This window comes from Falco cherrug, chromosome 6, assembly GCF_023634085.1.
Source record: "Falco cherrug isolate bFalChe1 chromosome 6, bFalChe1.pri, whole genome shotgun sequence".
NCBI lineage: Eukaryota > Metazoa > Chordata > Aves > Falconiformes > Falconidae > Falco > Falco cherrug.
Window position 1 is genome coordinate 355,823 of NC_073702.1, and position 11,675 is coordinate 367,497.

At 43.9% G+C, this 11,675-nt stretch overlaps 1 protein-coding gene across 1 annotated transcript in view; it reads left to right on the forward strand.

Annotated features, from left to right (window-relative positions):
- FAXC (failed axon connections homolog, metaxin like GST domain containing) overlaps positions 1–10,743 on the forward strand; it is a 29,759-nt gene extending 19,016 nt beyond the window's left edge. Inside the window, exons 5-6 of the mRNA XM_055714281.1 lie at positions 1,393–1,509; positions 3,034–10,743. Coding sequence (XP_055570256.1) covers positions 1,393–1,509; positions 3,034–3,317 — 401 coding nt within the window. The 3' untranslated portion in view covers positions 3,318–10,743. The remainder of the gene's footprint in view (positions 1–1,392; positions 1,510–3,033) is intronic.
- Positions 10,744–11,675: the final 932 nt, after the last annotated feature.

Here is an 11,675-nt window from a genome sequence, read left to right on the forward strand (position 1 = left end):
AGCAGTAGATTGATGCAACTGTGAAAGAGCTGGGGAGAGTTAACTCCATGTTAACATTACATCTGACAGGCTAGTGGAGGTTATTGTTATTGGTTATTCCTGAGCGCTGCTTTCCTACACTATTGTACAGGGGGATGACAGCATATGTTATACTGTACTCTGGAATTTGATGCATTTTATTGCTGGACAGTTTTTCTAAAGTCAGTCAATAACCTTAACATTTAATAACCTGCTGAATTACAGGCAGCTTATATTGGGCAGGGGAAGAATGTCCCAGGGAGACGGGATAACTGGATTTGGAGAATTCAGTTACGTACCACACTTAAAAGATTTTATAGCATTTTGTGCCAAGGCATGGACAGTGCAACCGTCTAACCTGATCTCTGCAATAACTGCATGTTTCATCTGTGTGCCCTATGTCCAGTCTTTGCTCCAGGTTTTGTGCCTGTGTTGAGGAAACAAGTTTACACTGGATGTTTCTTTGCAAACAGTGGCTTTGAAATGTGATTTTCTTCCCTGTCTTAGGTAGTTGTCCATCTCTTTGTGCTGTGGTGGGCACTTAAGACCATCATGGCATTGAGGTGCCCCGAGAGGTAAGCAGAATAGCAGTGTGGAGCAGACATGTCCCACCTCTGGACCAGGCACAAGCTGCTGCTGTTTCACTTGCCTGCCTGATGTGCCTCTGTTTGGTCCCTGTTAGGTAGAAACCAGTGTTTGGGGGTGGGGGCACTGCACTGGTGGTGTGTGAGAAGAGCTGTTCACTCCTGCCTATGTCTTTGTCCTCCTGGAGATGCAGGTCATTTCTGAGCAGTCACTGCCAGTTTGACTGCTGCATCAGTTTCAGCTTGAACAAATGGTGGGAGAGGAAGGTTTTGGGTATGACTTTATTTTTGGTGTGAGCAGATGGGTAACCTGAAACTGGATCTGCGTGCACAAGAGATACCGGCTGCCCAGATCCTTTCAGCAAGTGCATTCGTGATTTTCAGCCGTGGTTGAATGATTTTAGGGTTGCACTAGGGGAGAAAATCATGCTTTCAGGCATCTGCTGGCTGCAGAGAGGATTCTAGATGCAGAAAGTTGTAGTGCAATGTGTATGTGCTGCCAGCTGTGACAAGCAGAGGATGTTACTTGGGCAGTGGTGGCTCTGTAACTAGTTATAGAATTGCTGAGCACAGAGGAAGCTACAGTAAGAGATTTCACCTGCTGAACAGGTGAAAAGCAACAGCTTTTGAAACCTATTCAAAGTTGAATCCCTGCCTTTGAATGAGTGAACCTTTTCAACTCAGTGATTTCAATTTAAAAAAACGCTAAAGATGTAACCAGGGAAATTTTTTTGTTAACTGGGGGGAGAAGTGACATCCAGTTGAGAAATATTTGCTGTTGTATTTACAGGTGACAAGAAATACATTATGGGACCAAAAGTTTCCACTGTTGATGCCACTGTATTTGGGCATCTGGCCCAGGCAATGTGGACACTACCAGGGACTCGACCAGAGAGACTAATCAAAGGTAAGAAAGCTTAAGTGACCTCTGATGAAAAACTGTTGGTGGTATTTGCCATGTTTCAACTTGGAGCACTTTGTAAGGACATTTGGATTGATTTGCTTCAACTGCATCGCAGGCTGTTCTTGCCTTTGATGTAGCATTTGTATCCTGTAATGTTTTCTCTTAAAATTCTTGTTTGTTTAATGTTCTACACTGTAATTATTTCTGTTCCTGTACTTGATCTTTTCCCTATTTAACATAGCAAAGACTGAATGCCTCTAAGGGATGAATGCTTGGTAAAGTACAAGGAAGACAGAAGCACAGGCTGTGAGCCAAATTCTGCTGAACTGAGTAGTTTTGTTGATGGTAGAACTGCAAGTGCTATTGTTGTACTGAAATTAGAGCCTTTGTTGTTGTTGAAGATGCTGGGCAAGGAACAAAGAAGTCCATCCTGACTTTGGAGTCACTGTGTTTTTGCATGAATTGGAAACCAACATACTCGTCCCCTTGACACACTTTTTTTTTTTTTGGGGGAGGGGGGGGAGTGGTATAGACATGTGAAAGTATCTTCTCAGATTAAAACTGCAGTATGAAAAATGGGAAGGGCTAAGGAGGAAAATGATGTGAAATAGGTGTAAAAGGAATGAATCTGTCTTGTAGATCTGCTCTGCAGGAGTGCTATTAAAGCAACAGTTAGGAGGTACAGACTTGCTCATTATTAAAACTGAGGAAAAAATACTTGAGATGAGGACGTAAGTATTGTCTGTATAGTTCTTCCCCTTGATGTCTGGGGAATCATAGATAAAACCCTGAAGGATCCATGGCTTTCAAGAAGGAATACTAGGTTTGTTGAACAAGTTTGTCTCTAATGAAAAGGTGGTAATGATGCAAATACCTAAGCAGTATGGATGATTCTTTGTACCCGTCCACCTACTCATGTGATGGTGAGTATGGGTTTCACATACACGTTGCCTTTCATATAATCTTGTTTTTTTGTTCTTTGAAGTTTTCTGTAATTTATTCTCTAAGCACACTCTAAGCATACATATATGTGTAAACATAAGACATAAGAAACTAACGCTAGGAACATCAGGGGTGATCAGTAAGCATATAAATTCAAAAATAGGAATTTATCTTGCAGGCAACGCTGCCATCTGGTGGTGGAAACCCCAAAATCAGTGTATCTATAGGATCAAATTTTGTCTTTAGAAACCAGGTTTCTGCAATATCATCAAGAATTCTACTGTGAAACATTACAGTATTAGTGTCTTGTTTTATTTCTGTAGAGGTTGAATTTGGGATAGTTATTTTGCTGTGTACTTTGATGCTCATTGCAGTGTAATCCTTGTATGTATATTGTTAATAAGTAACTTTCATGTAACTTAAAATACAAACCGCTGCTAAAAGGATTGATGGGATCTTGGAATTTTGAAACCTTTTTGGCAAGAACCTGCACAATTTGTTTCCAAACAGTTTCTGCATTAGAAGGTGAGTTAAAGCATTGTTGACTGGATGTATTTACTGGAGTCTTGTTGTGCTGTGTTGCAGGAGAACTGATTAACCTTGCTATGTATTGTGAAAGAATAAGGAGGAAATTTTGGCCAGAATGGCACCATGATGATGATAACACTTTGTATGAATCTGAGGAAAGCAGTGAAGCAAGCAAGACTTACTCCCCTTTGCAGGACTTCAGTTTTTATTCAAGGACAGAAACATTTGATGAGGAAGGGAACAGTATTTCTCAAACTCCTGACACAGATTACACTGGACACTCCCTCTTTGATTCAGATGTGGACATGGATGAGTACAGAGATCATGAACAATGCAAGTGATGTGTACAAGCATCTCCCATTTTGCAGAGAAGCTGTTTCTTGGGATCAGTTTTACTTATTTTCTCCTTCAGGTCAGCAGGAGGTTTATACCACTTTGGAAGAGACCATTGTGCTTGGCTCAGCTGTCACGTGCTACCTGGACTATTTCAACTTTATTTCATTTTGTGTAACTGTTCAGGTGGAACCAAGGTAAACAGTTGTTTAAAACACACACGGGCAAATGGAAGGTCCAGAGGGCAACAGGACTGGACCTTTCAGTCTACATTTTTGTTCACATTTGAAACCACATACCACAACCAGGTGGGACAGACCTCTGGGAAGTGGAACATTTGTGTTGATATCTTATCTTTACAAGAATGGACTGAGGACAAATATGGAAGAGGGATGACTGACACACCATTCCCCCATCGAAGAAAATGATTGATGCTGTTATTGAAAAGGACCTGAGGGTCTTGGTTGACAGCTGGCTGAACATGAGCCAGTGGTGTGCCCAGGTGGCCACCAACAGCATCCTGGCTTGTATCCGAAACAGTGTGGCCAGCAGCACTAGGGAAGTGATCATTCACCTGTACTGAGCACTGGTGAGGCCGCATCTTGAATTCTGTGTTCAGTTTTGGGCCCCTCACTACAAGAAAGACATTGAGGTGCTGGAGTGTGTCCAAAGAAGGATAATGAGGCTGGTGAAGGATCTGAAGCACAAGTCCTATGACAAGCAGCTGGGGGAACTGGGGGGGGGTTTAGTCTGGGGAAAAGGAGGCTCAGGGGGGAAACCTTTATTGCTCTCTACAGCTACCTGAAAGGAGGTTGTAGCGAGGTGGGTGTTTGTCTGTTCTCCCAAGTAGCAAGTGATAACAAGCCTCAAGTTGTGCCAGAGGTGATTTAGATAGGTATTAGGAAAAACTTCTTTGCCAAAAGGATTGTCAGGCATTTGAACAGGCTGCCCAGGGAAGTGGTTGAGTCACCATCCCTGGAGTTATTTAGAAGATGTGTAGACATGACACTTGGGGACATGGTTTAGTGGTGGACTTGACAGTGTTAGGTTAATGGTTGGACTCTATGATCTTAAAGGACTTTGCCAACCTAAACGATTCTGTGATTCGGTGGAGTTCCAGGAGTATTTTATTTGATAGCTGCCTGTACTCTAGGTGCATGTTACAGTGTCTGTAGGAAAGAACTGCTCCTAGTTCTTCCAGAGATAGTTAAGGAAGGCAGGAGGAAGACATACTCCTACAGAAAGGAGCTTTTTAGTGTTTCTTGTTCTTTTTCGTTCAAAAGAAAGTTGAAATTGCTACTCCAGAATATTTTTATTCAGGAGGGAAATGTCAGTTTTAATGTGTAACCACCCAAACACTCATCTGGAATGTGTGTTGGCCAAAATTCTTCTGTGCTTTTGAATTACTGTGTTTTTACTTCATGCCCCTGGCTGTTGTCTGCTATTGTTAGACAAGGCTAAAGAATTGTGATTTGTTACTAAAACCCTAGTGCATCTCAGCAGTGGATGCTTTGTGCTTTTTACCAACAGACATGCCAAACCCATGAAGCTTGCAAAGTGATTTGGGGTATTTTTAGGCACGGGATGCTGTGAAAATGGAAGATGTTGGGCCAGGCAATCAAATGTTTTAGAGCTGCCTAGGAAGGTGCTTCCTTAGGTGCTGGCCACTGCGCTGGCTTACACAGTCCCTAAAACTGATGCGTGGGAGGCAGTTGAGCTAGGACAGCGGTGCCAGCACTGCTGTCTGTGGGGATTTCCAGGTGCTGAAACAATAACTGATTTTTAAGGAGACTTTGGTAGCACATCTGTGAATCTGGAACGCTAAATCCAGAATGATTGCACAGGTGCTGAGATACTTTGGTTTTGTCTCCCTAAATGCAGGTTAGAGGTGAGAATGAATCCATTGGTTTTACTTACCAATTTGAAGGTAAGCATTTACATCAGGGTTGCTTGGCCATGACTAATGGTTTTAAGCAGAGATAAAGCACGTGGAACATACAGATAGCTGCGGTATTTGTAAACATGCATATAAAATCAGGTATTTGCCTGCAGACTTTGGTGGTGGCCCATTTAAAAATACTTTAATTACGACTTTCTCAGTGATTTACAGTTAGATGAATCTGGATCCCTCAGCAGAATTTTTATAATGTGTTATTTGTGCCGTATGTTCTGGGAGCAGACAGGGCAGACAGCTACCTTAGGATGTTAATTGTTAGTAGTCGTAGTAGTCTGGAGCTTGAAACAACTCCAGCTTTCAAAGAATACCTCTCTTTTTTGTATCATGGAGTGTCTCCTGCAGGGGAAACTGCTTGCTCTGGGGAAAAACGGAGCTAGCTGTGGCTCTGAAAGCAGGGGAACACACGTGAGTTCCCAGGTCTGTTCATGCACAGGAGCCACCACAGTTAGAGCTGATGAGTTTGGTGTGGTCTGAGAAAGGTATGAATTTGTACCTTCCTCAGTTCCTTGGGCATGTCCATGGAGTCACGTCCTAGCCAGTGGTGTCTCCTGTTGTCAGCAAGTGTCACTTGCAAAGTGAACCAAAACGAAGAAGGAGGAGGATACAATCCAGTTACTTGGAACCTTCTCGGGAAACTAAGCACAGGAATAGGGCACAAGAAGATAAATTCTTGGGCTTGAAAGCACAGAGGTGATGGCCTGCAATGCCTGTGAAGCTTCATAGCCAAGTCAGGGCAGAGTATACCTGCAAAAATGTAGGTATTGGTATTCTGGATAGAAGGCATCCATGCCAAAAAGCTCCTCTTTAAAAATGTTTGTGTGTTTGAAATTCTGATGGAAATGTTCTCTTGCATTTGCCCATGTGTGTTTGAAGGCTGTGCTTTCTCCATCTTTTCAGCATTGGGAGGGTGTGCTTGCAGCTGACGAGTCCCAGCTGTGAGTCACAGTTATTAGAAGACCAGCCTGAGTTCAGTGGATAGTATCACCTTTGTAATTTTGGTGGGCTGACAGATCTCTCTGTGGCAGTGTCCCTTGCAGCATCCTGAAACACAGGTTAACCAGAAGTCAGCAATGTCATTTTACCCTCCCATGTGCATGCAGCTGGATCTGGATTTTGTGTGGCCGCACACAGCCAGCGGTGGGTGCAGAGACGGGAAACGCCACCACGGTGCACAGCTGGTGTCACACCACAGCCTCCTTTGTCTGCCAGCACGGGGAGCTGCTGGCATGGTGGGTAGAGCCAGTGTTGCCACACAGCGGCATGGGGAGCCGTGCTGAGGATGTAGGTGCTTTGCTGGGCCGTGGCTATGTTCGCCCCTGCCATTTTTTGCTTTTGTTTCATGTAACTGGCAAATTGCAGCAGAGGCTTAATCTCACCCTGACCAGCCAAGTAACGGGCTTCACCCCTGGGTAGGGTGAAGAGCAGATCGGAAGGGGTTGCAGAAGGCAAAGTGGCTTTTTTCTGTTGGTTGAGTTTTTCAGGGTGTTAATCGGTGAGGTGAACTTACTTTGCAACTTGTCATATGCCTTCGCTTTCTGAGGGACTACTCAGGTTACTTTAGAGGAGAAGTTGGTTGGCTTTCTCCTCGTGACAGCTACTCTTGATAAAGTCTGTGTGTTTAGCTTTGGCTGTGTTTCAAACTAGAGGTGAAATTAGGAAATGACATCTCTTCAGGAGTTTCTAGGTGTAGTATTTTGTTCAGGTTTGGTAGGAAATACTTGCATTTATTTATTCCTTCCAGAAACAAATACTGACTGTTAGATCTCTTTAAAAGGATTTACTCCAAGCTTTTTTCTTTTGGAAGCTGGTCTTGGTAAAGTGTTCCAGGGAGGTGGCGGGAAGGGGCAGGAGGGGGCGGAATATGTTAAAAAAAGTTGTGTGTTGGTTTTTTTTGTAAGCATCTATGAAAAGGTGAAGAGTGTAAGTTCATTTTCGTTTGCATGGGGAAAGAGAAGATGAGTTTTCTTCAAAAAAACCCAAAGAACAGATGTTTTTAACTTTCCAAAATTCTGCTGAAAGAGCAACGTTTTCTTAAGTACTGCAGTGTGTTTGGGGGCTTTTTTATTTTCCTCCTTCAGTCATCTTGGTATTTCATCCTGGTGCTGAGGGGCTATGCAGATCTAAAAATAGTTGGAAAGCATCTTTATTCCCCCCCCCCCTTTTTTTTTTTTTTTTTGTTTAGTGGTTTTGTGTTTGTGTTGGGTTTTTTTGTTTGTTTGTTTTGGGTTTTTTTTCTCCCTCACTGATCAAAATTGCAAGCAAATCTGTTGTAGGGATGCCAGAGGTCCTGACCATGCTGCTGATCGGGGTCAGGGATGTCAGGTGTCCCTGCAGCCATGAAACCTGGGACAGCTGCAGGGTGCTGACTGCCCAGTGGGTGAGCTGGGATGGCATCTTCAAGTGAGAGGGCGATGGATGCCATGATGTCATCTCTGAGGTGACACAGACCACGTAAAGCTTTTCCCAAGCTGGGAGTCCTGCTGCTGTGGCCAGGCACTCACTGCAGGGTGATGTTAGGAAAGGTTCAGGGACTCTTCTCACAAGTCAGATGTCCATGAGGTCTCTGAGAGTATCACGGCTGTCTGTGGCAAATAAATGTGGTTGTGGTCCCAGCCACAGTCCTGGGCTGGTTTTGGGTAGGCAGCGGTATGTGGTCCTGGTGGGAGGAAAGCTAGCTTGGGCTCCTTCACACTGTCTGACCCCTCCCAAAATAGTGCAGGGGCCCTTGGATGGTCAGGGGAGGAGGCAGTGGGTGGGAGAGGAGAGGGTGGGATGTGGGGAGGGTGCCAGGTGGTGGGTTGCTGCAGGAGGACTTGGGCTGAACCTGAACCTGTGGCCTGGCTAATGCTGCTGTTCCAGCTGCTGGGCGGGAGCCCTGTCCTGCTCACGAGCTGGAGGATGGCCCCTCATCCTGGTGAGGAGACAGCACAGTTTCTCTGATTGCTTTACCTTAAATACCACCAAAAGCCAAGTATTGCCTTTGTTTCCATAGTGCTGCTTTAAGAGAGTAGGTAATTGGTCTGCTCCTAGTTTGGCAAATGGGAGTTTAAACCAAGCCCTGCATTTCCAGTAGAGTTAGATTTGAAGCAGTCTGTTCTTTTTTCATGTGAATTGCAGTGTTTGACTGTATAACACTCTGTCATGTCAGAAGGGATTCGTTTACCCCTGTCGGACTCACTGGCTCTTGTCAGCAGAGCTCACTGTTACCAAGTGGGGAAAACAGACGCTGGGATGTATAGGTCCTACAGAAATCCTACAAATGTGGTGCTTGATTTAAAAACCAAACCTGATGTTTCAGATCTGGAGGACTGTTTCCATCCAATTATAGCACTGCAAGTCACACATTTTGATCTTTAAAACCTTGGCAATGTCCCTCCAGATCTGTATTCTCTTTGAAAAAATATTGCCTGAAATATTTCTGCAGCAACAGTTCAGGCGCAAATTTCCTTTTGTCAGTGATGTCTGCTCAAGTAGTCATGACAGTTTCATACTGTTTTCATTGAAAGGGCTGTATCTGTCAGATGCTAAGCCTTACAAAATATTGCCTGCTGGAAAAGTGTGTTATGTGCAGATTTATGCAGGGCAGCTCACCAAGTGAAGTTTCTGTGGCAGGGGATGAATTCAAGTGGGTCTTGTCCTTAGATGTTTGAATAAGGATTTGAATCTGTTTTCTGACAAGTAGCTATTTAGCCTAACCTCCACCATCCCCAGATACTGCAAAATTATGAACTAGGCACGTGATCGAAATAAAGCAAATTATGCTGTCCAAATGCAGAATTACATTGGATGGCCCAGTAGCTGGCATATGGAAATGGATATACATAGCATAGGTGTGTCATGCCCATATGTGTCAGTGGCTGTGATCTGGAGGAGTGCCCAGGTCATGGTGTTTAATGCTGTGGACCAAGAGGATTAGAGGTACCTTTGAATGACTGCAGTGGTTTTCAGCAGTTGATCAGTGCTACAGATGCTCCTGTATGCTATGCTAGGCTTCGGGTGTTTGTTAGTGCTAGGTAGACCAGCGCAGGGACTCATTTTGGTAGCTGTGGCTCTGGTGAGGCTGTCGGCATGCTGTCGTCCCGTGCCTGTGCTGCAGCATTGGCTGCATCCCGGTGACGAAGGGCAAGACCCCGTTACAGAGCACTGCAGTGAGCACAGCTTTGAGCTTACTGGTGAACATGGGCTGTCTTGTTTAGCTGGTGCACTGTGGAGGGATGTGTGCCCCTGTACTGTGTGGGTTGCTGGGCGGGAGGGGGGATTTAATTTTTAAGCCAGTTAAGCTAGTCTTCACAGCTTTGCCTTAGTGGAGAAAAGTGTTGCAACATGAATCATCTCTGTCTCTGGTTTTGGGCAGTCCTTTCTTTGATAGCCATTGGGGAGGGCTTCTTTTGCGTTCCTTCCCTGTGGAAGTACCCTAATGTGAACTATTTCCCAGCAGAGGTTTCTGAAGCTCCCTGAGGAGTTTGGAAAAGAAATGGGATGTCGGTACACAGCACAGGATTCTCAGTCAATGAAAACATTGTGTGTCACTACAGTGCTAAACTGTTAATACTGCATTCTGGTTGCCACACTACCAGATTTTTAAGGCCAGAGGAGATTGTTATGAACATCTAGCCTGACTTGTGCATAAAAAGGATTGTAGGATTTCATGTAATGATTTTCACATTCAGCTCAACAAACTAAAGCTGAAGCGGAGCATGTGCTTCCAAAAGGCATTCAACTTTTGCAGAAGAAATAAAATCCTGCCCCCTTTGAAGCTGCTGACAGAAGTGCAGTTTGCTTCAGCGGGGCCGGTGTTTCTGACCGAGCTTCCAAGTGACCCAGAATTTACCACCTCTCTTACTTCTGTGCCTAATTATCCTCACCTAAAAATTTGCCTTATTTGGGGCAGTAAGGCAAACAAGATGTGACTGTGGTTTGTTTTTTTAAGCTCTCTAAACAAAAGTGCTTTTTTTTAAGCTTCACTGGTCGTGTTGATGTTCTCACTGGGCACTAGTTTGTGTGTGTTTCCCCCTCACTTCTTAGTTTGTTCTTATGACGAATCTTTCGTTGAATGTACAGGTTTTTATTTTTCAGGATACTTGAAGAATGGTAGTCCCAAAGTTTTAATCGTTGGGATGTGCAGTACAGCAAGAATGAAGTATATGCAGGTGGATATGGGGGAGGGATATATCCAGGTAGTTGCAGTGTACAAGGCTGAACTAACAAAATGAAGCAACACATTGCTAAATGAGGACTCTAATGCTGTAGCTGCATTATGTTGTTTGTCTATGAACTTACAGGAGACATACATTATTTTAGCACTGTTATTACTACTAGTTTATAAAGCCATATTTAAAATTGTACACTTAATTGTAACATAACTTTGAATTGTGCACTGTGTTGATCCATGTGTGTATATATATGAAAATCTGTATATTTTGTCTTTATGCTGTATGTCATTGGTGTGTAAATTATAACAAACGGATCTAAAATACCTTCCTGGTTCATGTCCTTATTCTGAATGTCTGTGCTTTCTGTAGAGCTGTGAACTATAATGGTGTTCTCTTAAGTATGAGAGCTGGGGGTTGCATGAAACTTTTAATGGCCAACGAGTTAAATGCTCATCTCCAAGGCAAATACTTTAGCCACTAGCATTATTTGGATGGGGTCACTGTCACTGCTGAGCTCTCCACTTGATGCTGGAGGAAGGATTTCGGGAGCCAGCACAAGATGAAGGACTGCAGTTAAACTTGGGCATGAGAGGGTTCTTTGCTCCCCTCTCTCTCTTGGTTTCATGACTACTGCTACCAGTGTGAAAATAAATAATCCTGAAAAGGGAACTCCATCAGGAGTGCATAAGCTTTAAAGTCTTTGCCCAAAGCACTGTGCTGGATTGTTTCGTTGTGCAGTAATATTTTGGAAATTTTTCAGCAAGTGTAAGTCCTTAACCAGACTTGGTGTGCTGCCCTGAGTGTGGCACCAGGACTGTGTGACAGGAGATGTGACATTGCTGGAAGAAATATGGGGCAACAGTATGCAAGTGATAAAGTTGCAAGACTTATACACAGGTGCTTTTAGACCTCACAGAGGCTTGACATCAAATCCCACTTCTTAAGTGATGACATTGGTGTTGCAGATGCGCTTCACCTACCTGAACATTAAAGGGGGGAGTCCAGTTGGGCCCAACCCTGTAGTACCATTCTGAATAGGTTTTTAGCTTTTCATGGCTTTACAGTTTTATGGCTGGTGAGGCTGATGTTTAGAGACTTTTTCTCCTCCATTAAGGTTAGAAATGTCAATGTAGTTAATAAGCAGAGGTCAGAAAAACGTGTACCTAAGGTTGAAATGCAGGATGTGAAACATTAAATATTGTGAGCTCAGGAGAGCTGGCAGCCCAAGCTGAGAGCCCTGTTAAGGTTGATTCCAG